The 27,707-nt window shown below is 52.7% G+C and overlaps 2 protein-coding genes across 10 annotated transcripts in view; one reads left to right on the top strand and one right to left on the bottom strand.

Moving 5' to 3' along the window:
• Positions 1 to 1,187: 1,187 nt before the first annotated feature.
• On the top strand, positions 1,188 to 4,937 carry LOC122387836 (28S ribosomal protein S21, mitochondrial-like). 4 transcript variants are annotated; one of them, XM_043378391.1, is made up of 4 exons: positions 1,188 to 1,299; positions 3,534 to 3,630; positions 4,305 to 4,371; positions 4,729 to 4,937. In XM_043378391.1, exons 1-4 carry the CDS (start codon positions 1,233 to 1,235, stop codon positions 4,843 to 4,845), a joined length of 348 nt encoding a protein of 115 aa, XP_043234326.1. In that variant the 5' UTR covers positions 1,188 to 1,232; the 3' UTR covers positions 4,846 to 4,937. The 4 variants fall into 4 exon arrangements, 2 of the variants coding, with proteins under 2 accessions (XP_043234326.1, XP_043234327.1); XR_006257691.1 differs by having other exon boundaries at positions 1,291 to 1,463; XR_006257690.1 differs by lacking the exon at positions 1,188 to 1,299 and adding an exon at positions 1,474 to 1,886.
• Positions 4,930 to 27,707, bottom strand: part of LOC122387834 — a 56,045-nt gene continuing 33,267 nt past the window's right edge. For 3 of the 6 annotated variants that reach the window (XM_043378388.1, XM_043378390.1, XM_043378389.1), the window contains 11 exons: positions 26,284 to 26,499; positions 22,007 to 22,213; positions 20,883 to 21,748; positions 18,284 to 18,481; positions 11,071 to 11,193; positions 9,020 to 9,275; positions 8,439 to 8,696; positions 7,273 to 7,428; positions 6,864 to 6,974; positions 6,455 to 6,478; positions 5,396 to 5,598 (listed from right to left, as the gene is read on the bottom strand). In XM_043378388.1, coding sequence (XP_043234323.1) covers positions 5,428 to 5,598; positions 6,455 to 6,478; positions 6,864 to 6,974; positions 7,273 to 7,428; positions 8,439 to 8,696; positions 9,020 to 9,275; positions 11,071 to 11,193; positions 18,284 to 18,481; positions 20,883 to 21,748; positions 22,007 to 22,213; positions 26,284 to 26,499 — 2,586 coding nt within the window. In that variant the 3' untranslated portion in view covers positions 5,396 to 5,427. Of the gene's footprint in view, positions 5,599 to 6,454; positions 6,479 to 6,863; positions 6,975 to 7,272; positions 7,429 to 8,438; positions 8,697 to 9,019; positions 9,276 to 11,070; positions 11,194 to 18,283; positions 18,482 to 20,882; positions 21,749 to 22,006; positions 22,214 to 26,283; positions 26,500 to 27,707 lie in introns of all 6 variants that reach the window. The other 3 variants (XM_043378385.1, XM_043378387.1, XM_043378386.1) reach the window with 3 other exon arrangements.

Raw genomic sequence — 27,707 nt, 5'->3', positions numbered from 1 at the left:
TATTCAAACTTTTCAGTGTACCTTTTAACATCTAAGTACAACTAAAACGATAAAAACTTACCCTCAACACAAGGACGACGACAACCACGCGACCGGAGGCGTCGCGACGAAATAAACAAACGGCGCCGCCAAATGAAAAATATTCTCCGATATGGGTAATGTGAAATTGAATCGCAATCATTTTGGGTAGTATGAAAAATGCTCTTTCCAACAGAGCCCTAGTAAAAAACGTGAATGGACAAAAAATAACTTTTATTTCGACATAAATATTGGCCTGTTTTTAAGTCATCCTGGTATGCCGTAAGATTTCGACCTATAAATTGGTGTTCCCCCAATCATTGAAGCTTGAGCAGTGAAAAATATGAAAGCCTAATCTGTTTTGCATCATTAGTGATTCTCCTAGGGTGTTGCCATTTCTCCCTAGGTGTTGCGAGTTGCTTTTGCAAAACGTGTTCCTGAAACGGCTCAATTTTTTGAGCCCTCAGCATTACGCCTATGGGAGCCTCTGACGTCACACGCTCAATATTTTGAGCGCTCAATAATTTGAGCTTTTCCCCCTTGTGCGTGGGACTGATTTATAAAGCATGCTGTCTTAGTTCAAGGCAAATGCTATTGGTAAAAAAATATATGTTCAGAATTTGTATATCACATTTTTTACAAACAGGGATTGATATTAGTGTTTAAGTACAGAGTAGAAGAGCAAGGCAATTTAAAAGGGATTTATATTTATAGGCTATAGCCACCATGGAGGCTTGGTAATTAGTGATAAGGATTAGTTCGATCGGGCTTCCATATTTGTACGAAAGTCACTAGATTGGTAAAGGTCCCAGTAAATTGAGAAGTAAGCCTGTTGTTATTGGGAATTTTGTGAAATACTTCTCAAGGTCCTTTCCCAGTCGTGCTGTATTTGCGAGACACTGCAAATATGCAATTTTATAGAAATTTAACTAGCATAACTGAAACAAACTTAACCTAACTTAACTAAATCTATGCTGCTGAGCTAGGAGGAAGTAGTTGTAGCCAAGTCGTAGTATTAGGCAAATAAGGCTAAATTGTGTTCAGGCCTCACATCAGTTGAATACTATCATACCTCTATCATATTATTGAGGCGTTGCCGCGTTACTTTTTAAGTCTATTGTCATTATCTTGAATCATTTTCTTGAGTGAATTTCCTTGAAACACTTTAGATCCTTGAGAAATGCCATGAAGAACTCTCAATGTACTGAAGACTTATGAAATATGGAAGCTCTTGGAGTCTGCCTTTCCCCGTGCTACAGACCACCAGTAACCGCCAAAAAGGTAAAGGGCAAATTGATTGGTGACTCACCTATGTTCGAGCATAATTTTTTTATTGTTTATGTTTGTAGTACTCTGTGCTGCCTTGATTCTGTGCATTCTGTGTACTGTTATTGATGTAGGTGCCTATTTCTATAGTTTTTGCTACATCAACATAGCACTGGATGGTAAGTGGGTAGTAGTAAAGCAGGCGTCACACTTGTTGCAAAGTGCAGAGGCCAGCTTTACCAACAGAAAACTAGCCACCTGCCAGAATTTTTTGTCTAAAAATTGCTTGACATATGGCGGGTAAACGTGGTGGGTATGTAGGGCTTTACCGTATGTGAAGAGGTCTTAAGGCAAAAAAAAAATCCAGCAGGCTGCTATTTTTCTGTTGGTAAAACTTGCCTCTGGTGTCGTGCAAGGTAAAGATAGATGTGCTGAAATTAAAGAGTAAATGAACAGTTTTTGAAACTGGGCTTGTCACCTACCTACCTGAACTGGCCAAGTTGAAATTATGGGTACCTAGCAACTTGCATCTCTTACTTACAGCTTCTCGAGATTTTGTCAGGCCAACTAGGCCTGTGGGTTTCGTTCTGACCAAGCTCATGGTAAGGATGCCAGGCTATCGGTCTTGTTCGGGGATGGCGAAGGCAATGTCCGCCCAGTGACTGGGCGGACAACTCGGTCAAATTATTTATCTGTATCATTGTTCAAATTACACCCATTAATTGTGTTAAAATTTTCAATTATATTTTATATTGTTGACCTTGTTTCTTGCATGACTATTGTTGTCCATGCCTAACCAGCCTATGTGTGTGTTCTTTTCTTTTATTTTTATATTATTACCCTGCAAATTAACACAAATTTTTAAGTCATGAAGACACTCAAGCCGAAGAAACGCATGCTTTGTACCCCAGCCAGCAAATTTGGTCTGAGCCGTAGCTGGTTTTACTCTGGCTAGCTCCTTCATTTGCTCCAGCTACAAGTCAAGATCTGGGGCTCTACTAGAGCTGACACACGATCCCGGAGCGCTCGCCCGCACCACAGTCGAGCTTATGCCGCATCAGCCGTGCCGTACCTCAACCGTACTTCAGCCACAGTAAGCCAGAGCAGCTACGAGGCAACTGGACCTGGTCGTAGGGTGTTGGACTTGCGCCAGAGTTGGCGGTTCGAAACCATACCAACTCTGGAGCGCCACACGCCACAGCAAAGGCTGGCTAAGCGGAATAGAGCCAAAATGACCCAAGCCCCCTGACGGCGTTCCGTTTACACCGGCCCAAAGTCTGGCATGTCGGAGTTGCCGGGGCAAAACGGACTTAAGCCGAACCAAATTGCTGGTTGGTGTAGTCAAGATTACTTTACTAATAGTATAGTTGCATATTTATCCCTTTAGTGTTGATGTAGGTTCCAGCAAAACCTGTGTCCCCTACCTATGACTTACAGCTATCCTGTGTCTAATTGTTTCTATCGTCAATAGCAGTCTGGCTGTACCCCTGCTTGTTAGGGTGCTTGAGTGTGAGGCAAGACGTCGCGAACCGACTTTGGGCCAGGGGTCGCCGAGCTGCGAATTGCGACCACCTCCTGTTTCCTCGGTTCGGTTCCACGGTTTGTCCAATGTAAACCCGAGCGGCCACTTAACAAAATGAGGGTCAGGAACCTAGAGATCGGCGAGCGAAACGAGGCAACCGGTATGCCCTAGGCCGGAATGACACAGCGTGCCACCCCTGGTCCGTTCGGGACGCCTGCCCCCACAGTCGGGCGCTGGTGGTAGAAGTGTACGGCTGCTTGCAGTGCTATTGATAGTCCCAGCTCAGCCCATCCGCCCACCACCTTATAACGCTATTGGAAGTGCTCACTGGCTACACTGGATGTGATAGGTCCAATGACAGAAAGGCCGGACCATGTCGTGCCAGACTGAATTCATTTTCTGTACGGTGTATTAACGATTGGAACGGACTTCCAGCAGAAATTGTACATTCGCCCTCAGTCAACGTCTTTAAGAACAGGCTAGATGCGCACTGGGAGTCGATCTGGTACTCCACTCCTGTAACAGACTGAGAACTAAGTGGAGTTATGGAAATCGGCGAGAACGGGCCCTACAGGACATCGTGCCTCTTGACCCGATCACACGAAGATGAAGATGAAAAGTTGAGAGTGATCAGTGAAGAGTTAAGATGAGAGCCATTAGGATGAGAGGAAAAATAATGCTGGGATTATTTGTTGTATTGCTTCATGTACCTATTTCTTTGTTTCAGAGCCCAAGATGGTTAGAAACGTCTATGCAAAGTTTGTTGCCAGAACAGTGCTGGTCAAAAATGGTCAGGTTGATGATGCCATGAAACTTCTGAACAGGTGGGTCATACTCCCGGGCTGTAGTTGCACAGCACAGTTGTCGGATACGACCCATTGAAAGCGGTAGCGCTCCTGACTTGTGGTCGTAAGAAGTATGACTACCCTCGCATTACTTACCAAAATAGACAACTTGAACTACGGAATCCTGATGCATGTGTCGAAGTATCAGTGACCAGCGGTTTTGTCTGTCTGGTGTGTATAGTCGTCTACAGAATGATGTTCCTTCACAGGCAATTATTTGCCTGGAGTGGTAGGCTGTGCCGCATCACACGGGCTGAGTTCACAAATTATAGCTTTGTCCCAATGCTCACAATCGACACGCTTAATTGCGTGATAAACGGCACAACTTAGCGCTCCGGTCAACTGATAACTTCTGAGGAGTGGAACATCATTCTGTAGTCGACTACAGTGTCTGACCTCACGTAAATGAGAACGTGATGAGTGACACAGCGGGGATGATCTGATGGATTCCAAATGTATGTGTTGCTTGATGGACAAAGCGCCAATGCCGTCTCGGGCCCGATCCCTGGAGCGTGTTAGCGCTCTAAGGGCGTTGGTGGTTTGGCTCTGGGTAACCTAATCTTTCCTCGTGTTCTTCTTAGTATAGCGGACTGATGGCCTAAAGTCAACTGAATGTTACTGTTTTCACCCCCATACTTGTACCTGATTTTCAGACTCCTGGGACAGGAAGGTTTCCTGGAGCAGTACCGGAGGACGAGGTACTACGAAAAACCGTCGCAGGTCAGTGGCAGAATATTTTGGGGCAAAATGCGGCCACATGGCCCATCACATTTTCATTAGATTGCTGGCGACGCTGTTAGCGTATTCTGGAGCGCTTTGCACACACCACGCACAATATTCGCTCCTGTTGATTGCCTAACATTTCATGGCCCAGATTACTAGCGATGTGCTGGTATTGAATGGTTCTCACGGCGTCAAGTCTAGTGTTTTTGGATATGGATGAATATTAGGCGACAAGTTTTGGTTTCCATACTGACGTTACATGGATGACATGGTGAAGGCATGAAAAAACGACATTGACCGTGGGCGTGAAGTGTTGACATTTACAACATTTTAAGTTTGGTAACCGTTTTTCAGTTCCGAAGACGGATCAACTTCGAAAAATGCAAGGCGATACACAATGAAGACATGGACCGGAAACTGCAGTTTTTGATGAGGAAAAATCGGCTCACACCTTGGGTTGGCTGTGAATGAATGGCTATGCGGTGTCATATGTCTCAATGCTTGTTATACCTATGTAGAATGATTATGTGTCAACTTGGTTTCATAAACATGTCGTGAAAACAGACGCATCTATTCCTTCAACCCGTCAAATGGTCTACATATACAATGTACAGTAACAATCTACAACAAGACAGCCTCACAAATACAGTCCGGGCAGTAAGGTGCAGGCGGTTACTCAATAAAACTTCGTCTATAAGTTATACGAGCAACTACACTGTCAACCACCGCTCGATAATAAAACGCAGCCAAGCCCAAGACCGAGCGAGCCGACGCTCCAACGCATTTGACACAAGTTTAAACGCCTCAAAATAAACTGTGCAAACGCGCGCCAACATGGCGCCAACAGGCACTGGACGCAGAGGCCGACTGCCGCCCAACGAAAGGAAGCATCAAATATTGTCAGGTACCTAGGCCGGCCGGCCGGCCGCCGCCGCCGGCGTGTCTACCCACCCCGCCGCTCGCGCCGACTGCAGGATTGCTCGGGATCACAATGGGACGCCCCCTCCCTCCCCTCCCCGCCCGTCCGACGGCGGCCGCCGCTGGGGGCCGGCCTCAGCTGGCCACATTGTAGTGCCGGTCGTCCTCGGCCACCAGGGTCAGCACGGGCCGCTCGGGCGGCGCGTCGTCCGGGTAGAAGGTGACAAAGTCCTCCTGGCCGTGCGCGCCCGGCCGGATCACTCGCAGCGTCGCCTCCAGCGCGTGGCCCAACAGGAACATCTCGATCTGAGGGGAGACGGCGGCGGCGGCGGAGTCAGTGTCACTGTCAGTCAGGGATCAATTGATCCGTGGTCGGTTGTTATTGTCGACATGGAATGGCAAGGAGGTCGTGTTAAGACGGCTGAATAATGGCAGGGAAGGTCCTCGAAGAATGGAGGAACCACTATGCTGTAAAGCTAATAGAAGAATAAAGTGCAGCGCGGACAATATTTGGGCATGATGGATCACAAAACTCTAGTGGTCAGTCACTTGAAAATCTGGTTTTGAATGTAGCTAGTGTTGTGATGAGCTTTTGCGCAGGCAGCTCTGGAGAATGGAAAAATGGAACAGCTATGCTTGAGGCGTGGGAAGTGTAATACGGATAGGAAACGCCAGCCAAAGCGTGCGGCAACTGCGGAAACAAAGTGTTATTCACTTGTTGCGAACAAGAAGAACGTCTAGAAGGCATCACGTCAAGGATATTACCACTAGATTTTGTGCCGGTATTCCGTTTGTGAAGGATAACATTTACGAGTCATATCTGAAGTTCTAATACTTGCACGAAACCCATAGACAGGTGACGTGCACGGCGCTACATTAACACTCTAAACCAAACGCGGATACACGCATCGAACATTATCGGGATTCCCCCTTTTCCTTGACGAAGGCAGTCAAGGCTAAACCGGTGACTGTCCTTCAGGTATGCAAAGCATCGGAATATACAGCCTCGGCCAAATGCGCCGACAGCAACACTGCAACATGCAATACGGGGGCACGTCCCCAGCTGCGTAGCGTAGCCCGGCCTTCCACAGGTGTGGTGTTTAAGCGGCCAGTGGGCCATGCTTTCTCCGCTTGGCAAGCGCCCGGCGAGCTGGCCACTTACTTGTCTAATGCCTGCCCAGGTCAGCTGTAGCGGGCGTGGGGAGACAGACCGCAGGGTCACCACCCGTACAGTTGGGAGGCATTGCATGCCAGGGCACCACAGCGCAAAGCGCCACAGAGACAGGCGGAAGGGACTGGCAGATCCGACCGGAGGCAAGCCTACTCCCACGGGTGCAGGACTAGTTATATTCTGAGATGGGAAGAGATAGGATCACGAGACTAGCTGAGTTCATGGGGAAGGGCGAGAGTGGGATGCCGAACTCATCGAAAAAATTCAAGAGATAGCCGCGAAGACTGATGCCTAGGTACGCATCTAGGTTTCGAAAGAAAACAGAAGTTGACTCGAGATGTCAAAGGTCAGTGTAAGCTTCGCAGGGATAAGTCAGGGTCGGGTCGGTCCGTGACCTCACCTGCTCCAGTCCGCCCGAGTCGCCCACGTGGTTCAGATGGTTCACCATGAGCTCCCGGGGCGTGGAAGACGTGTCCCGGGCGAACAGCAGCATCGCGAACAGCGGTACCGTCTGAAGGGGAGAACAGACGCTGGTTAGTGCACCGTGCGCGAAACTGTCTGCCTACACAGCGCACGATGGAGTGGAGCAATGCTCCCCACCAGTCAACGGAATACTTGTTTGAAGATGTTCTGTGAAAAAAACACGCTTGACCACACTTTGACCTCCATGATTCGCCAAATAAATGGCGCTGTTTCCCGATATGTCTCGGACCTCACTAAGCACTCACATCTCAATAAATACTCCATTTGCCCACACAATTTGACACGCTAGGCCATATGTACCAAGTACCAAATACCCTCTGTCGTACCCGGTCTGTGCGCGCCTGGTCCCGCTCCAGCTGTACGGCCTCGGCCAGCATGTGCAGTTTGACCGCCTCCATACAGCGCAGGTCGAGGTCGGGGTCGGCGTTCCAGCGCTGCCTCAGCTGTCGGCCCGGCGCCGCGCAGCTCCGCAGCTCCTCACCCTGGGGTAGAGGGACGGAGGAGGGTCAGAGGGAGAGGGGGAGGGTGGGGAGACAGCTGGGGTGGCGCTGACGTTCGGCGCACAGGGCGACATTGGGCACGCAAACTGGTCAGATGTGGGGACTCTTTATTCACGGTTGATTCGAGCCCTTCAATAGATTGCTTAACCCACGAGCCGCTGGGGGGGGGGGGGGCATAAAGTTGCCCCCCCCTTTACGTTTTGTGAAATATCTCCGGAACCTGATGAGCTACGAACGTGAAACTTGGCATAGCTTCAAATGAATAGCTAGGCAATGTTTGAGGAAAGTTTGGTGGTTGCAGCACCTAAGATGACGTCACAGTGACGTCATAAAGTTTTGCCGTTTTCCGATATGGACCGTTTCTGACGACGCTGAGCATGAAACTCAACTGTAAATGAACTAGACAGCACCTGCTGTCATCCTAAAACACCTAACTACACTTCCATCTAGCTTCTGACCAATAATCGGTCCTTTATATTCGGTCCCATATATCTGATGTATCGTGAGGAATATGAGAGTCGCAAATCTATAATTTCACATATGACGTCACTGTGACGTCATTTCAAATGGGATCAACACTAAATTTGGACACAACCTCGGCTAGGTATTCAGGAAGATGTGTGCAAAGTTTCGCTTCTCTATCTCTTCGCGTTGCGACGATATCGTCGCAGAAGTAAAGGGGGGGCAACTATATGCCCCCCCCCCCCCCAGCGGCCGGCGGGTGGCGCGGAGGCCCAGCGGCCGCCGGGTTAAAAATATATGCCTATACCAGAGTTAGCAAGCACATAACTAGGTATATCCAAAAACGCCTGTTGTTGACCCGGCATGTTAACACATTAAAGTTATGAGGGTTCCATGGCTAGAATCTCTTCACTCAGGTCTTCCTCCTTGCCGTGGTCAGGGTGGAAGGCGCCGTGCCACCTTCCTCCCTCCCCTCTCGCCCTCCAACAGTCCCCTCTTTGTCTCCCACTACCCCCCCTCAGTATGCTCACCAGCTGACTGAGTGTGCTCAGGCAGTCGTGGATGCCAGCCCGGGCCGTGCTGACGTCATACGGCAGCCGCGAACCGAAGCTCCAGGCGGTCACCCAGTCGCCGGCCGAGTCCAGCAGGTGGCGGCACCTGTTGGCGTTGGGTGGCGGCAGACCTTTGGCGAGCAGCTGGTAGAGGGCAGCGCGCACGGCGCAGTAGTTGTCGCCGCGTACCCGCTGGAGGTGCGTCAGGCCGTACCGACTGGCCATCTCCTCGTAACCCTGCCGACAGAGGGCGCCGTCAGACGGTTGAGACGGGCGTGCGATCAAACACATTGCTGGGGCCCGGTACCAAAACTTGCCGGGCTAAAATAAGCAATAAGCATGATAACATTCAAGAATAAATGATAGCCGTATAAAAAACAAATTACCGCTTTACGAACGTAACGGTTTGGAGAGAAATAGCAGATAAAAAATATTGCTTGAGTTTGGCGCGGTATCGGATGATGTTAGAAAAACACATATTCTAATTTGTAGCATACCAACGCGAGACCGTGCCCCTATCACAGCTGAGTAACCACTTCCCTCACCGCCGCGTCTCTTACCTGCCGCATGGTGGTGGCTCGCGGCGTGGTGCCCCTCCACTCCTGCTGGCCGTACTGCACCAGGTCCATCGACTCGCCGACCGTTTCCAGGGCAGCGCGCGCCGCCAGCGTGTCCAGGCCGTCGTCCCAGTAGGCCGAGTCGCGGTTGGCGCGCCGCTGCTGCTCGCCGGAGGTGGTGGTACCCGAGGTGGGGTTGCCGTTCAGGCGGTCCGTGGACCCGGAGACGGCAGAGTCCGAACTGAGGGCGCCCGACTCCCTGTGAACGGAGAGACTGTCGTCAGCGGTGGAGCGGGACTGAACAATGACAGAGGTGAGCGGAGGGGAGGGGAGGAGGGGCTGCATCGCGGCTTACCAGTTCCCCATGACGCGGCTCCCCGGGCGGCGGCCACTGGTGTGAAGACGACGCAGTCTGGCGTACCACACAGCACTAGCTCAAATCACTACGCCAACAGGCAAAATCACAACGACCAGCTACACCACCAGAAGAGTACGTTGACAGCACCACCCTAAACTTGCAGCCTGAATAGTTACTTTCTCCGATATTTTTCACACAGCCACCAATCTAAGCCCCCAGAGCCAGCAGCGGCCGACGGTCGGGTAGCGGCAGCAGTGGATCGCGGTCAGGTCCGTCTGGCTCGCTACCCCGGCCCGCATCGGTGCCAGGTCGGCACACCGCCCGCTGGCCCGCCTGTGGTGGGTGGGCGGCCCTGGCGGCCAGCCAGGTCAGCACGGCGGTATGGCCGGCTGGCAGTAGACACCCGGTCATCAGCTGAGACGCACGCGGAAACGACGCGGCGGGAGTGACGAGTGACAGCTGAAGTACACAGACCGAGTGTGTGGAGTGCCGGTGAGAGCGACGGGCGGGGGAGATAGCCGTCAACTGGCGAACAAAGGCCGGCAAGGGCTCAAGGATCCTGGTGGGGCAGGTTCTAAGAAAACTGAGACTGCTGTTCAGGAACTGAAAAAGCGACTGGACGACTGAGTGTAGGTACATATATTGTTCAAGGATTCACTTGAACGCTTCATATATTGACCGGTTGAGCTCATAAGGACGTGATGAGATGACCCTCTTAGCACCCAATACCCATCAACGATGCTCCTGAGTGCTGCCGCCCATCACGAGTTGTCCCTATTGCAGGCCATTGCCGGCTCCATTTGGCCCAAATTGCAGTGGCGTTTCAATAGCGCGCCCCAGCCGGGCCCGAGGCCTGACGCAACTGCCGCTCTAATGCCGCTCAGTTGCAGGGCCTCGCAACAGGCGAGCAGGACGGCGGGCCCTGACTCAGTCGGAGGCGACACTCCAACACATCAGGTGGACAGGAAGGGCGGAGACACGCGGCGTGAGACTGCAGACAGTCACGTGCAGATCTGAGTCACCGTGATAGCGGCGCACGTGAACGCGGCAGGTGCAGAGCATGGGAGGAGGGGATGGGGTGCTTTGTGTTGGTGCTCTATATGCAGGGGTGCTGGTGACCATATGGAGCTGCTGAGACTGAACCCTTCATTAAAATCGCAGAAATTCGTATGAAGTGGTTAGTAACTATGCAAACAGAAAACATTAAGCAAGAAGTGGCAAAATAAGACCATAGATTATTGGAGACAGTGTAAAATATCGATATCGGCAATGTACAGTCTGTCTTAAAAGTACCGCGCAAAGTGGCGGTGGATCCATCAAGCCTGACCGAGGAAGGGCCATTATAATTTGAAAGTCACCGAACCAATTGACCTGGGGGATGGACGAGGATGTCAATTGCTTCGGTGACTCAAATTTAGCAGGCCCTTCCTCGGTCAGGCTTGATGGATCCACCGTCACTTTGCGCGGTACTTTTAAGACAGACTGTACAGTCTAAGGGTAGAGGTGCGGTAACATCATTTTAACACGAATAACCAAACCGTTAAAATCAATTTTAAGCGGGGGAATCCAGCCAGACACATTTACAAGTATGATTTGAGAGAAGACCATGCAAAATATCATGGAATTAGGAACTCGAACACAGCAGATGGCAGCAGCGTAGGGCGGTCGCTCGCGCCTCCCGTTCCTACGTACTCACGCGTGTGTCTCGGCCACGGGTGAGAGCGGGGTACGGGTGAGCACGGCAGAGCTGTCCATGCCCTCGTAACCAGACTCGGTGAGCGGGTCCACCAGAGGCGAGTGCTCCCGGCTCAGCGCCAGCCTGACGGTGAATAGGGGGTGGAGTTAGGCACGGGTCGAGCAACAGAGCAGTCCATGGGGGATACCTACGCACGCACGGTGGAGTTTGAATAGGTCAACTGCAACCGCATACAATCCATCAGGGCTGCGGAGTCGGAGTCGGAATCGGAGTCGGAGTCGGTCGGAGTCGACAGTTGTGACCGGAGTCGGAGTCGGAGTCGGAGTCGATTTTAGAAACCCGAGCCGGAGTCGGAGTCACCGAAAATCTGTCGACTCCGCAGCCCTGCTAGGTCTGCGGAGTTAGAGTCGGGAGTTGGAGTCGGTCGGAGTCGACAATTCTGCCCGGAGTCGGAGTCGGAGTCGGAGCTGGTTTTTGAAAGCCGGAGTCGGAGTCGGAGTCGGAGTCGCCGAAAATCCATCGACTCCGCAGCCCTGCAATCCATAACAACGCACACTACTCCATAGCAGCGTCCGAGTCAGTTAGACAACCTCAAAACCCAGACAATCAGTTCAATGACATGGTATTTGAGTCAGGGTGAGTACTAGTGATGTCAATTACGGAAAATCGGAATACCGATACCAAACCAAATCCCAACCAAAACCGTGGAGAAATACCGAAACCAACCCAGCTTGGGAACATGAGGAAAATACAAACTTTCTACCGATTTCTTAGCCTCTTAAACATTAGCGAGGGTTCATGATACCAACAAAATACCAAACCATAGACCTCTGTATACATGGACTGGACACAGAAAATCCGGCCATGACCACAACGGCCCTAAAAGTAAATGCTTATAACTCGAGAGTCAGTTCACCTACGACATCCATTTTTTCACCGCCGCATAGCCCCATTCATTGAAAATGATGGGGATCATCCGCCGAACCGATGCGGTGTAACGGGGGAGCACCAGCACGTGGCGCGTGAGAGATGTTTGTGAAAATGGCGTGACAGTATCTCGGGAACGGCTTGACCGAATGAGTCCAGATTTGGCACCCAGCTAGGTATAACACACCTGCCAATAACACATGTCCCAATTTTGAGGTGCCGATGCACGTGCGCACGTGCACACCCCTTTTTTGTATCTCAGAAACTACTCGTCCGATTTCGCTCAAATATTGTATACAGGCAACAGCCTAACAACCATTGCTGGCTCACACCTCAAGCAAGGGGTGCGACTGCACGTGCGCACGTGCACACCCCTTGTTCATATCTTGGAAACTAGCAGCCCGATTTAGCTGAAACTTTGTATCTGCCTCCCTAAGAGCCAAGCTAAACGTTCCTGATACTCATCGCAAGCTTGAATTGCCGCTGCACGTGCGCACGCGCCACGCGCGCACCCCAATTCGTGGCTCGGAAACTAGCGGTTCCGTTTTGTTTTGCTGAGATCTTCTACGCAGCAATGTACTCCATAACCACTGGCGACTTATACATTTGCGGATCTTAGAAACTTATTTCCCAACTGGACTGAACTTCTGCATTATCAGGTGCGGCTGCACGTGCGCACGTACACACCCCTTGCTTATATCTTGGAAAGTATCCGTCCGATTAAGCTGGAATTTTGTCTATGCCTCCCCAAGAGCAAAGCTAACTGTTTCTGATTCTCGTCACAAGCTCGAAGTGCCGCTGCACGTGCGCACGCGCCACGCGCGCAACCCTAATTGGTAGCTCGGAAACTAGCAGTTCCGTTCTGCTGAGATCTTTTACGCAGCAATGTACTCCATAGCTTAACCACTAGCGACTTATACACTTGGTATCCTAGAAATTTGCTTTCGAACGGGACTGAACTTCTCTATAACGATGAAGTTAATTGGCAGTAAAAGCACATGCATTGTAAAATATATGTATTGCAGATCAGACTGAGCACACTTAGGTATACATAGCTGATAGTTCTTCAGCACCGAAAAAAAATCCAGCTCATCAACCAGTAGGTACCCACTCATCGGTTAGCTGCACGATGTAGCATTTTCACATGACAAACAGCAAGGCAAACAACAGAGCTAACAACAATACAGGATTCACTCGCGGACGCTTTATCAATTAGCTGTGCGATTTTTTTTTCGAGAAAACTGGCTCACTGTTGAACCGCCCAATCCCGGGAAGAGCTGTTGGGTACTTGTTCGGGTGGAAGAGGTGCCGTTTTTCCCCAATCAGTCACCATGAAGACAGGGCACTCGAAAAAAGATGTGCTAGAGAGTATATGCTTTCCCGCGTCACACGGCTCACCGACCCGCCAATGGTCGAGCACTTATTGCACTTCTCGAAAAGGTTCCTTGAAATCCGCTGTAATAATAATAGCAAGAGCCCAACAGTGGCTATGCCCAACAATGTAATGGCTTACACAGAGCTGTTGGATGTCCGCGGATAAGTGCTGGTGCATGTCATAGTCTTCCACCACCGATGGCGGTAGGATGAAAATGGGAAGAAGGATGGAGCGGGATGGCATTCCATTCATATGGCGCTGACGGCTACTGAGCTCTTGGTTGCTAAACTGGATCATCATGCAGTGTCCCTTGTGCGGTCTGGGTGTTCGTCAAAATGATGACAGAAAAGTACACGCGGTAGCGTTTAGCCGATACACGACCCTTGTGGGCCATGTAGCCGGTGGCCAAGGCCGCATTGGATGTCGTGGGTCGTGGTCCCCCATGACGGTGCGATACCAGCCAGCTGGCCAGTCCGCCTGCCACCTCTTCTTGGTGGACCGCGCAACGACCTGCGTGAGGGTGCGGACGTCAACCGGGGTCATCTGCTGGGACAGCCCGGCCGCTTCCTTGGCCAGGGCGTCCGCCCTCTCGTTGTCGGCGAGTCCACAGTGGGCTGGGGCCCATTGCAGCTGTATTGTGCTGCCGTCAGCCGTCAGGCGCTACACTTGGGCCGCAGCGCCTCCAGCCATGAGCTGCCTCGATTCAAAGGCGTCAGCAGTTACTCGATCGGCGGAGCGACTCGGCCTCGCCGGCCTACCGGACACTGCGGCCGATCTTGTCGCTCCTTTTCTATCATGTCCTAAATGGGCCACTCTTTTAGAGAGCGTGCGCCGTACAACTCGGTGAGGACCTTGGCCGGCAGAATAGTTTGCTGGGCGGCGACCGGAGCCGGCTCGATCCCTGCTACTACGGCCTGTGCGGGGCTATGCAGCGGTCAGCTGACAGTCGCACGTAGCTACCGCTGGAGCAGCCAGATGGCGGAGAGCGGGATATTTAGGACAGCGGCTGCGTGCTCCAGTGTTCCGTCCACGCATCCCGATGAACGACGCTGTAGGCAATGATTATCCACATCAGGTCAGCCTGTGGACCTGCATCGTGGGCTACACCCGGGAGCAAAGGCTGTATCAGCCTCACTGTGCCAAATAGTGCTTAATGAGGTCACTGTACGCTTCAGCAAGCACCGAACACTGCTGATCAATTTTCCCTCCTACATTATGTCGGCGACTGCTGCTGCTCCTGGAGTTGGCATTTCGATGATGTGCTATCCTGGGGGCATTGTTCGTTGGCGGCTCGTTGACTATCTCTGTGAGTGGCGTCACTGAAAGAAATAGAGAAAAAAGTATGTCGGTCACACTTTATAGGATAATGTGTGCTTGGCGGTAATCTTTTACTTTTAAGAACAAGCGGCCCTCGCCAAGCATGATCCACAAAGTCATTACGATAGCATGACAAGAACAAGTAAATGTGTTTGTAAAATTGAGGTTTCGGATAGATTTATGTATTGCAAAACTGCCTTTACACAGTGATACTTGATATTAACCTACGTCCTACAAGCACATCTGCATTGAGAGGCAAACGACTTAAAAGTAATAATGAATGTAAATGCGTCAAGATTGCTATTTTACAGTTTGATCAATGACACTCACAAATAGATTGATTCGAATTCGATGACATTAATTATATTGTCTGCGAGCATGCCTTCCAACCATGGCAGGCAGTGCAGTAACTAATCTGGTTTATTGAATACCGACTTTGGCGAGAAAACATAGAAAAAGCAGCAAAGACAAATAACAATGAAGCAAGTTATAAAGCATTACTCACGCTTGGAAGGATCTGGCTAAGGGTGGATGGAACCACAGTGTATAGATGTAACGATGCGTCAATCAGGAACGTTTGCTTGCTCTTCCTGTGGGCTCTTGTAGGTAAATGGTCATCTCCAAAATGCAGCTAAAAAACGAACAATTGTTCAACAAATAACCTTCTACTTGTGACATTTAATAACGTATCAGTTTGTATGCACACCGACACCAATTATTCAACCGAAACTTGATAAGTCCTCAATATGAAACACTTAAAAGCGAAACTTAAATATACAATTCCAACTTTATGCCTTGCTTTATGCCTATTTTATGACAAAACACGTAGGTCTGGGAATAATGCTAATGATACTTTACAGAAAGTCACGTGCTCTTTTCCGTCGCCGTCATTAAGACGAATTTATTTAAGACGGTCCGTCATGAGCGTTGCACTTTTATCCCCTTTCAGAGCAATAAAACCGATTTAACGTTATACTGTTTTTGAGAACAAGTATCCTAGAATACAACAGCATAGGAAATTAGCTCAAATGCTCACCAACTACCGGATATTTATCCGCATACAACTACAACGATCGTAATCTGTTGGATTACACGATCAACAGTTTTAAGTCGTTTGTTGTTATTTTTAGTTATGATATCAACTATTCAGGTGTGAATAAGCGGTAGTTGTGGGGACCATGGTTGTATTCAAAGTTTCAACGAAATGGGACTGTTTATTTCCGAGATATAATGGAAGGGTGCGCACGTGCGCACGTGCAGCGGCACCTCAACATTGAGACAAACACCAGCAATGGTTATAAGACACTTGGGTATATGCAAAGTTTCAGCTAAATCGGGCTGCTAGTTTCCAAGATATGAACAAGGGGTGTGCACGTGCGCACGTGCAGTCGCACCCCTTGCTTGAGGTGTGAGCCAGCAATGGTTGTTAGGCTGTTGCCTGTATACAATATTTGAGCGAAATCGGACGAGTAGTTTCTGAGATACAAAAAAGGGGTGTGCACGTGCGCACGTGCATCGGCACCTCAAAATTGGGACATGTGTTATTGGCAGGTGTGTTATACCTAGCTGGGTGCCAAATCTGGACTCATTCGGTCAAGCCGTTCCCGAGATACTGTCACGCCATTTTCACAAACATCTCTCACGCGCCACGTGCTGGTGCTCCCCCGTTACACCGCATCGGTTCGGCGGATGATCCCCATCATTTTCAATGAATGGGGCTATGCGGCGGTGAAAAAATGGATGTCGTAGGTGAACTGACTCTCGAGTTATAAGCATTTACTTTTAGGGCCGTTGTGGTCATGGCCGGATTTTCTGTGTCCAGTCCATGTATACAGAGGTCTATGACCAAACACATTAGGATTCAAATACCAAATACCGAGTTGGTATCGGTTTGGTATCGGTATACCAAAAAGTTGGTATCCGATTGACATTTCTAGTGAGTACCGAACGCCGATTCAGAGCATCAGGCACAAGTATGAACCAAACTTATCAGCCGGTATCAACCACTAGTCAGCACAGCACAAAGCTCTTTCATAGCCGAGATTCATTTCACAGCAATCATTTCACAACAATCATAGCTATGGAATCTAGTCGGCGTTTGATAGATCGGACAGCATTAGCGCTCAAAGTACCACAACCAGTTATCTCGGCACTTCCCGTCGGAAACCACGGCAGAAATCCGGAATGTTCCGGCTCGAAGCACCCTCTGCGACGCCTCAGCGCCTGGGTCTCCGACCACTCAGAACAGTTAATCCCGCCACGGCCCCCGGGACCAATGGAGATCTATGGGTTGGAGGGCCCGCCTGCATGGCGAGGGTGTCTGCTGCGACGCGGTAGCATCAGCATCCCGCATGGGTCTCAGGGACTGGGCGGGGATAGGGAGGGGATGGCGTCATGGAACAATGAAGGGGTCCAGGAACATTCGGAGGGAGAGCATTACGGGCGGGCTTTACAGAGCGGAAGGGCCGCCAGACTGCCAGAACTGCGCAGCGTCGAGAGCGAGCAGCTCCAGTTATGCAGCTCAGACAATCCAATCGAGCGGTGGATAGTGAATGGTTTATAAGGAGAGACACGGCACCAGAATATTACGGGCGCCCGCGGACCGGTATTGAACTACAGCCTGGAAATTTAGAGGTCATATCCGGAGTACGACCACAAAGCCGATAGCAGGCTGAAAGATACCGGGGATGGGAAGGAACGGGTGGTTTATGTGGGTTAGGGCTCATCTCAGGCTTCGCTCACAAATAGGTGACGCTCGCCATTTCCGTTTACAGCAGCCGAGTCACGCCCTAAACAATGGATATATTCGTCGGTCGGCTACGGCCTTTGATTCCACTGAGTTTGAACAAGTTTGATCGCCCAATTCGAACTTCAAGTTAGTTTAAAGCAAGTTTCCACGACCAGCTTATCCGTGGCTTATCTTACATTAATTAGTTCATTCAGGTTTTCCCAACGGATACCAGCTGACTATGATTACCATGAGCGTGTCGCCAGGGGAATGTTTGGAAGCTCAAGGCAGCGGCTTGGTCAATATCGGCCTACGCCGTGTGGCGCAGCCCTGGCAGGAATCCTTTTGAACAGAGCCATGGTGATGTCTATAGGAGGTCACGAGGAGCGCCCTGGCAGTTCGGATAGATTAACGAGGTACCTCGCTGGCAAAACAGACCCGTACCCTCGCCACGGCAGAACACAATGGTCCCAGCGGTAGCGTGTGGGAGTCGGGTGGCACATGGGCCACACACGGACACCGTGACAATGAATACCAAACAGCACGACACCGCTCAGCGCCCAACTTCCGGGGCCATTTAACAGGAGGGGGACAAAGCATCGCCCAGTCCGCGTCTCCGCCCGGCTCTCCAGTCAGTGCTTACTGTCAGGGTGTGCGCGCTGAGGGTCTCGAGAGTCAGCCGCGGTACTTCATGACACTCAAGCGGGGGTCAACACTCCTGGGCGAGCCGGGTGGACCCACTCCGCAGTATTCCGGAGCGTTGGACCCTCCCTCCCGGGGCGGCGGCGCCCGTCTGCGCCCGACATATCGATCCCAGCCAGCTGGTCACCGGTCTGGTGCAGCCGGCGCCGGAGGTTCGTACTCACGTGAGGCTGCCCTGTCGACTGGCCGAGGAGGCGCGGCTCTCCTGAACCGTGGTGGCCGAGCTCTCGGCACTGCCCTCCCGCTCGTCAGAGGCGGTGCGCGGGTCCAGACTGCGCAGACTGGCCGAGTCTCGGCTGCCGCGCGAGCCCAGCTCCAGCTCCAGGTCGAGTTCGAGGGCGAGCTCGTCTCCCAGCGGCCGGCTGCAGGAGCGGAGAGCGGCCGTCAGGTGGTGCGCGGCCAACACAGTCACTAACACGGCCGGCAGCGCGTCCCGCCACACCAGGGCGCAGAGCGGCACCAGCGCCGGCAGCAGCGGCCGGCCGCGCGGCACTGCCGACACACACAGACGCACCAGCTCCGCGGCCATCGCCGAGCACACGCGCAGCGACACAGACACCACGCGGAAGACTACCGGCGCCGACACCCGGGCCACCACCCGCAGCCGGCAGATCAGCAGCGCCAGCAGCCGCAGCAGCACGGCCAGCAGGCGCAGCAGCACCAGCAGCGTCCAGAGCAGCAGCTCCAGCAGCCGGCCGGTGGCGGTCAGCAGGCGCGGCGCCAAACGGACGGCCAGCCGGGTGGCGCGGCGCAGCAGCGGCACCAGAGCGGCGGCCGCCGCCGGCAGCATCGGGCCGCCGTCGGTCCGACGACCGTCGGGAGCCGCCGCCGCCGACGGCAGGGCGCAGTCTGCCGGGCCGCGCCCCGCCGACCGCCGCCGGCATGGCGCGCGCGCTGGCCCGCGGCCAACTGAACTCAACTGTCGTGCCGCCGCTGCCGCCGCCGCCGCCGCCGCCGCTGCATCGGTCACCGGGCGGACGGATCGGTCCGAGCGGGTCAGACCGCCGGGCGCCCAGTCAGGTCACCGGCAGTTCCGAGACAATTCCAGACAATTCCGAGACAACAGACAAGACGACTGGGTAGGGGGTGAGTTGAGGCATTGGGCCGTCGTTCTCACTTGAGCTGAGAGCAGCTGATGACATCAAGGTAATTTAGGCTGTCAACTGGGTGGCCAAAAAAGCCAAGCCTCAACTAACGTCAGCGCAACATGCTACGACAGCCCGTCAGCAGCACACCATTCGCTTGGCAGAGTTACGTCATCTAAATGAGGACGTTACCCGTGGGGACTTTGATGTTGGGAAGTGACGCATGAAGATGCTTTGATGATGCGGCGCTACGCTGATCGTTCAGGTGCATAGGGCGGATCTTGTTAATGGGACAGGGAAGTGCGCGAAAGACGCACTGCACCTGTCTGCGCTTAGCCTCTTCCGGTTGTTACCAACTTCAAAGAAAGGACACTACTTATATATGTTGCCGGTAGTCGGAAGAAAAAAATTGGCAAAAAAACTGAAACAGAGATGTTTTGAATAACATAGCAAATAACCGGTAAAGCGTACCTATATGATACACGTTTAAATTTCTATCGTCAGATCAGTTCTCGCCGACGTCGGACAGCCATAAGCGATTTCTCCGAGCCACGACCACCATAACGAATTCTCTATTTCCGTACCCGGCTCCAGCTGTGGTGTGAAAACCCTTCTTCTCGAGGGAGAGCGCACATGTCGCCACTATTCTCCAGGGCTCTGTGAGTGATGGTACACGACCTGTCTCACTGGACACTGATATGTGGCCAAGCGAGCCCAGCTGGTGAGGCCTCTGAGCATGGATCGCGGTAGTGAGGTGGAGTTGAACCTTGTGTCGGACATAGTTAGACAGCACATATCAGCCAGCACCTAGCGCACAATTCGTGCTGTCTGCACGACAGCGAACTAACGAGCCTGACACACAAAAGCTTATTGATGAGCACAATGCTTCCAAAATTCGTCCAGAAATGCCACGAATTACAGGTGCACAATTTAAACACGTTTCAAGTGAATAGTTGTAAATATGGGCGATGACACTCCTATGGGTAATCGCCATGCCGTTTTGATACAGTGGTGTACCTGTTGAATGTTTGCAGTTCACAATGCAGGACCAAAAGCATCAATCGATGGTATGATCGCACGCATGACCAGCTATGACCTTCAGTCATGAAACCGAGCGGAAAAGCAGGGGCCATTTGCGTCGTCCGTCCCGTGTGTCACGTCAATGTGCCAGTTAAGTCTCCTGTCCCCTATTTAACTTGTTCGGTTTTTCATTAGATAACAAGCAACTTTGATGAAACATTTAACAGATCTAGGGTCTGGTACAAAGCGGCATTCTCGACATTCATGTGAAGACAGCTGCGCGTTCGTTCGCTAGAAGCGATTCAACTAGAAACTAATTTTAGATCTTCAACAGCCATTAAAAAAGTTTAACAACGAAATTAGGTGGTACATCCATTTTGTAGCACGGCAGAAAACTGCGAGGAACGTTGTTACATGTAAGTTACAGAAATTCAATTTCCCTCAAGAAACAGTTAGACGAAATTTTACATCCTATTACACAACCTGTAGAATGTCTGCAGAAGTTACAGAAGAGAAGCCCGGAAATCATGCTGCATGTAACAGACAATGGAATTAAAACAACATTATCTGGTAAGACCAGCATAACAAGGCAACAAGCCCGAGATAAGCACGATGCCCCGATATCTCCCTCGCCCCCGTGTCTCCCTCCCGTACTGACCTGTCGCCGGCGTCGGCGTCCTCCTGCCAGGTCTCGGGGTACTCGGTGATGCCCGAGTTGTCCCACTCCAGACTCGGCATGTCCTCGGCGCGCAGCTCCAGGCTGGGCGACCGCCGCAGGCTGGACGAGGCCGACTGGCTCCGGCTGAGGGAGGGCCGGCCGGCCGAGCTGGCGCCGTCGGCCGGCGGGCGCGCCGCGCGCGGCACCGCGCTCCACCCGTGCACCGGGGAGTCCCACTCCAGCGAGCCGTCCGTGACCGGCGGCGAGTCCAGCGACCACTCGGCCGCCGCCCCGGCCGCCGCCGCCGCCGGGCCCGCGCCCAGTCCGCCCAGGGACGCGTCCGACCGGAGCCGGTGCTCGGAGGCGGATTTACCCAGCTGCCGGCGGCCGGCGCGCTCCTCCTGGTGCGGAAAGTGCAGCGTCACCAGGTTACTGTCCATCGTCGACATGTCCAGCTTCAGCACGTCCAACTGACTCTCCAACTGGTCCAGGAAGTCCACCGTGCTCGAGCCGAGCCCGTCCGCCCAGGCCAGGTCCAGGCTCAGGTCTGAGGCACTCGAGTCAAACGACCCATCGCGGCACATGCGGCAGAGTTCGCTGACGCTCAGGTCCACCGAGCCGCCCTGCTGTGAGGCGTCCCGCAGCTGTCGGCGGAGCAGCTGGCGCCGTGCCGCTGACGCCGGGGAGGCCGGCGGTAGGCTGCGCGCCCGCGGGGAGGTGGAGGAGCCCGACTGACCGCTGTCGGCTGAGGTGGCCGCGCGCGGCCGGCCGGAGGTGGGGGTAGGGCCGCCGGCGGAGACGTGCGGCACGATCACCCGGCGGCGCACCTGCTTCAGCGGCGGCGCCCGCTGCGGCGTCTCCGTCCGCTGCGGGGAGAACAGGGAGTTAGTGGGGGCTTAGAGACGTGGTGACGGATGGACAGAGTTGCGATTAAAAAACGATACACGACAATAACGAATGGCAAACGCTCACATAATTGTTACCAGCGTGTTTTGGTCTAGGAATTAGGATTGGTATTGGCAAGATAATCACTCAAAAATAATTAACCAGAACTAGAACTTCTGTAAGCTCAGAGAGCCTTCAAACCATTTGAATCCATTTCTTAGTTTTGCCATCAAACCTACCTCCTGCGCGCGCCTGGCGGCGGCGGCGGCGGCCTGCGGCGAGCCGGTGGACGAGCTACCGCTGCTGCTGACCAGCTGGTCCGCCTGCAGACGGTTGAAGATGACGCCCGCATCCTTGTTGTAGAAGACCGGCTCGAAATTCTTGCTGGTCTTGTTACCCATGTCCGGCTCTAGGCTCGAACACTCGGCTTCATCGTCCGAGGCAAACTGCAACGGATCGGGGACGGACGTCAGAGTACTGCTCGCTAGGAGCTGCGCACACCACCCTCTCTGCGTCTACAGCAGCCACCAGGACACCGCGGCTCGCTCGGAATTTCGCCGATGCGTAGGCCAAAAATGTGATCGATACGGGGTAGATTAGTATGTCCAGCAAATGACGCGTTCCATCAGCGATTGGCGGCTCCTATCCCGCGCCTGCGGTGATTAAGTCGGGTGACTGGCCTACATAGCGGCGACGATGTGATGCTATGAAAACACGCCGCACGAATAGATTGATGGTGCTTTGGAGAGCGGGGCCTTTAGAGACGCCATAGCAAACATTGTGGGTCATTAGGGAACTCTGAGGGGAAATTAGAGAGGCAAGCCGGAACAAGAACAATTGATCATCGCACCAATGCAGAATTAGCAGGGGAATGGGCTAACACAAACAAATGTCTTATAGAACACGAAACAATGAGCATGCATAACTCATAAAAAGGGGCCCGGCTTTCAAACCAGAAGATTGATCAAAGAAAACGCTCCGTGCAAAAAAAAATGTACATTCTTCCCACAAAGATGCTAAGGCACTGAGGTGTTCCACTTTGGTGGCCTTTCCTACGCCTCATCAAAAAATTAAAATGCAGCGCAGCCTATCGGTCGTCGTAAGGTCTGAAACAAAAATGCTTGATCACTTCATTGTGTCCTGTAACAACATTTGTTAAAAGCTGTAGGCGGAACATTGAAAGTATATTTACAATTAAATCCGCATCACTGCAAAGCCATTTTCATAAACTCCACGCCAGCGTCCATCTTGCAATCTACTCGGTCATCATCAGTGTCCATTCTGAAACAGAGCGTCCCATTTTGACAGCGGGCCGGCCGAGCGTTTCTCAAACGGCACCCCTGTGGGTGCTGGGTCGGTATTTACGGCTGCGTTCGCCGACACGGAGCGCCGTTCCGTGTCGTATTATCGCACGCAGCGCCCCAAGACTGGCGCCAGAAGCCCAACAACTGCTGAAGACGAGCGGGGGAGAGAAAGAGAGAGAGAGAGAGAGAGAGAGAGAGAGAGAGAGAGAGAGAGAGAGAGAGAGAGAGAGAGAGAGAGAGAGGAGAGAGAGAGAGAGAGAGAGAGAGACGCGGAGTAAGCAGCAGCAGGGGTAACGACAAGGGGCTCGGAGGGAGCCGAGTACGCGGCTCGACTGATCCAACTGAGCGGCGGCAGGCACTCAGCCCAATAACGGGCCCGCCGTCGTGTTCGACAAAGCCCGGCGCACTTCCAGCCGCCGCAGCTCTCAGGGCTCCGAGGGAATCCTGTGTGATCCTTCCAACTGATTACATCTCCGCAGCTCGGACACACCTGCTCCCGCCTCTAACTAATCACGGGCGAGCACAGAGACGGCGAAGGGCCGAGCCCGACCACAAAGTAGGCGCGGGGTGCACGTTGCGACACGGGGATCGCCAACTTTATGTTCCCCGTGCGGAAGATGCAGCCAGCTGCGGTAAACATGCACCACAAGCCCGTGCGCAACAGGGGAACAAGGCGCCCCAGTTCACCGAGGCACGTGCCAGGGACGCCACACAGTGGGCCGGGGGCAGGGGGTCACCATCAGCTGATGTAACGGGTGATCGATATGCTCCCCGAGGTCAGCCGACCTGGCCCGGCCGGTCCAAACTGCGCCACACAGCAGGGGTGAGCGGCGTCAGCTAATTCCAGGCGTCAGCTGATTGCAGATGTGAGCTGGCATCTGATCGCCGTGCGGGGCCCCGGCAGGCGTCATCCAGAATTGGAGGATCAAAAGCATGCGATAGCATGCTTTTGCATCCGGAAATTCCCATTGGTGGGTCGCTGAAAAAAAGTTCGGCTGAACCTGTTTGTCAGTGAGTATGTGAGTGAGTTTGTCCAAGCTTTTTTGGACCTGGAGTCAAAATGGGTGGACCAATCGGGACGAAAGTGGGACCGTTTGATTCGTCTCCGGCGAGGTAAACTTTTGGTGCTGGCCTCGGTTCGCTCGGTGCTTGGTGGCACATGCTATTCCGCTTCAAAGTTTCGGTGACACGAAATTTTTTGTCAAGGCTACAGGTCAACCCGAGGTCACGGGCAAAGCCATACTGGCGGGACACATCGGTAACACCTTGAACCAGTTTCCAGGGGGGTCACCGTCTGCGAGGGGTGCAGGCTGCACGTGCTGGGGTCGGAAAACCGTTTTGACGTGAGGTCCTCTGGCTCAAAGAAATTTTAAGCTATTAACCTCAAAATCGGTTCAATGGTAGTCCCAGGCAAGGCCTCCAAAATAATGCACATTTGGTTGAGCTAAACTCTGTGGTGCATGAGCTATGCACGTGCAAGCCGATTGCACCCCTTCGTACGTTGCCACGCCTGCAGGGCAAACGGCAGCTCTAACTGCAGTTCAAAACTTGCAGGTCATAAGAAGAATACATTTGATCACGACATTCCGGCGAGATAATATCCGAGGGGTGCAAGCTGCGCGTGCGGGGGCGGATAACGGTTTTGACGATGGATCCTCTGATCCCGGGAAACGTCGAGCTAGCGACACAAAAGTCGGTGCACTGATAGAACTAGACACACGCTACAGGATGTTATGAAAATGCCTGCACTGTGGTGCCTGGGACATGAACTATGCACGTGCAGTTAATTCATATCTTACTGTAGGGAGAGCTCCACATGAATCTCACGTGCTTTCAAGCATTTCATGGATGTTTCAGTTGGTTTTGCAGTCCATACTCAGTTCCATTCCTCCAATTCTGGCCCAAGGCAACGCACGAGCGCTGCCGGCATCTAGTTACGGAGCGAGCGAAGCGAGCGGAGTCTCATACTGAATTAAGGGAAAAACCTGAGTATGAGCGGCCGGCCGGCCGGCCGTGGGGACGCTCTTCAAAAGCTAATATCTTAGGAACGGGACATCCGATTGACAAGCGGTCTTCTTTACTGAATGTCACTTGGGCGTAAAAGTTCTGTGGTGTGATGGCCACCATGCGTTCTTGCCAACCACCGCACGTGGCGCGTGGTAAAGTTGGACATTTTTTAAGAACCCCCAAAATTGCAACCTCAATAACGGCACAACGGTTGGGCCGATTGAATTGAAACTCGGTACACAGTTAGGTCTCCATCAGATAATTAATCTGCATGTGTTAAGGTTGGGGTGCTACAGCACGTGCGCACGTGCAGGGGGCGCTCCCAGATCTCGAGAACGGCTGGGCCGATTGCGCTCAAATTTGGTACACGATTGGGGACCAGTTAGTAGGGTGCCGTGCAAAAGTCAGTTTGGACCCCGCTTGCACGTGCGCACGTGCAGTGTGCCGCTTCCAGATCTCGAGAACGGCTAGGCCGATTGCGCTGAAATTTGGCACATCGCTAAAGACCGGTTAGTAGGGTGCAGTGCACAAGTTAGTTGGAGGTACTCCCTCGCAATTTCGCACCTGCAAGGCCCATCCTCTCGCTCGCTCCGTTGGTCGCCCAAAAGGCGTTTTACTGGTATTACAGCTGACATCAGCGACCAGATGACATCAGTCCATATCAGGCGTCAACTAGTGCTTCATTATTGGTTAATTCACATTAGTCACATCTCACAGACCATGTAACGAGCAAAAACTCGCCCCGGAAACGGCAGACGATAGTGAGATTGCTTCATCTTAATTAGCCGCGTCTAATTGCCGCTGCCGCTACTGCTCGCCGCTCCACCTGCTCCCCCTGCACGCCGCTCCATAGCGCAAAGAGTCACAAAAGATCGGGGACATCAGCCGCCGTGGACGTAAAGCCATGATGTGACGACATTCAGTGCAGGGTCAGCAGCCGACACGGCCAGCTAACCTCGATAAGACGGCATCCTTTTCATAGCCGCACAAAACAGCACCCTTCTAGGGCGCTGTCTTCTTCAAGTTCGCATTACAGATCCGGGCCGATCGCACAGCCTAGCACGAAACGGACCTTTCGGCAAAAGATCCGCTATCCCCTAGACGTTGCAGAGTGAATGTTCAGTTAACACATGCTCTGCAATATTATGGGAAGTAGTGTTGCTGCCCAGAGGTAATATCTAGCACATCATTTAGTCCGTACATACCTGGTCACCGACGCTGTAGGAGGCGCTGTGGTCTCCCAGGTACTGGAGCGAGTCAGCGCTGGCACTGGCCGACAGGTCGGTACTGCAGCCGCTCTCGGCGCCGTCCGAACGGTCCCCTGCGCCGCCCCTGGTGCCGGCCGAACGCGCACTCCTCGTCAGACGGGCGGACGGGGCCAGCGGCGGGCCGTAGTACTCGCTGGGGCCGAAATAGTGCACCTGTCGGCAGACACAGAGAGGAGTGACTAGAGCGGCACACATGGACAAATAGACACAAACAGACATACAGTGAGACAGTGAACGACGGCTTCCAGGGACTTCTGTGCAGTTGGCTTGGGTAGGGTTTCGCCACAACCGCAAAAGCAAGAATGGAGCGGATGTCAAGTGTCAACTGGCATTTATTAAAAGTACTGTTATGGGGATGTGGAAGGTTTCTGCCAGCCTAACACTGGTACATACCTATCTGTGTAACGAATATCGTGCAGCCCGTATGTGACCCGTGATGCCGTAAGTGAGTTGTTTCGTGGGGATGCTTCCTCGGCTCCCGCAATATCAAAACCCGTGCAGGGCTGAGCTTAGCTCAAAATGGGGACACTAATATGGTCGTAAGGGGCTCTAACAACGTCCCAAATTTTCCACAAGAGGTGATTTTTGTGAGAAATCTGGCCATTCGCGGCCTATCTCGGGCTTGCATGGGACGTAACAGCCTCTTACCACCAGCTGTGGCATTCCCCACGCTGCCTCCTAGTAATTCTCATGAAGCAGCGAACCAGAATTCTGCCGCTGATAGTGCACACAAAGTCGCATTATCCGCGATCGTGACGCGTCGCAGACCTTCCAGAGACGCAATCAACGCCCACCGACCTGTTTCTCGTCTCTGTGAGGGTGAGCTGTCAGGACCGTCCGACAACGACGGAGCAGACGGCCGGGCTCAGACCGTAAACTGATCTATGTAAATAGCATCTCGCCAAGGCCGTCTGGATTTAGCTAAGCTGCAGCGTAAAACAAATGAGCTTGCAACATCCAAAAGTCACGGAATAAACATTCACGGTATTCCAGTCTTTGGCTCACTGCAAAACAACTATACCGACTTTCTCGACCCAAATAGAACAAGCAAAACGACTTCCCTGAAAAAGCAGCATCAAAGGCATCATTCCAGCTCCAAATAACAAGGAAGGGGAAGGCGAAAGACGAAGGTCAGTTAGGCACCTTACGCGCAGTGCGTTTCTCACAAGAAGTCCGGCCAAATCGGCCGTGCATATTGAAAAAGCCTAGTTCGTTACATCGCCTCACTATTTCACCCTTTACTAGCCTGCGTCCAGACTCCATCTGTTTTCCATCCCCTCTCTCCCGCCCCAACCAGAGACAGAGCACCAGAACAGAGCCAGAGCGGCATGTAAGATAGGGGGAGAGAAGGAAGTGATGCG

This window comes from Amphibalanus amphitrite, unplaced genomic scaffold (genome assembly GCF_019059575.1).
Source record: "Amphibalanus amphitrite isolate SeventyFive unplaced genomic scaffold, NRLGWU_Aamphi_draft 000299F_arrow, whole genome shotgun sequence".
Classification (NCBI taxonomy): domain Eukaryota; kingdom Metazoa; phylum Arthropoda; class Thecostraca; order Balanomorpha; family Balanidae; genus Amphibalanus; species Amphibalanus amphitrite.
This window is presented reverse-complemented; position numbering and strand designations above follow the sequence as displayed.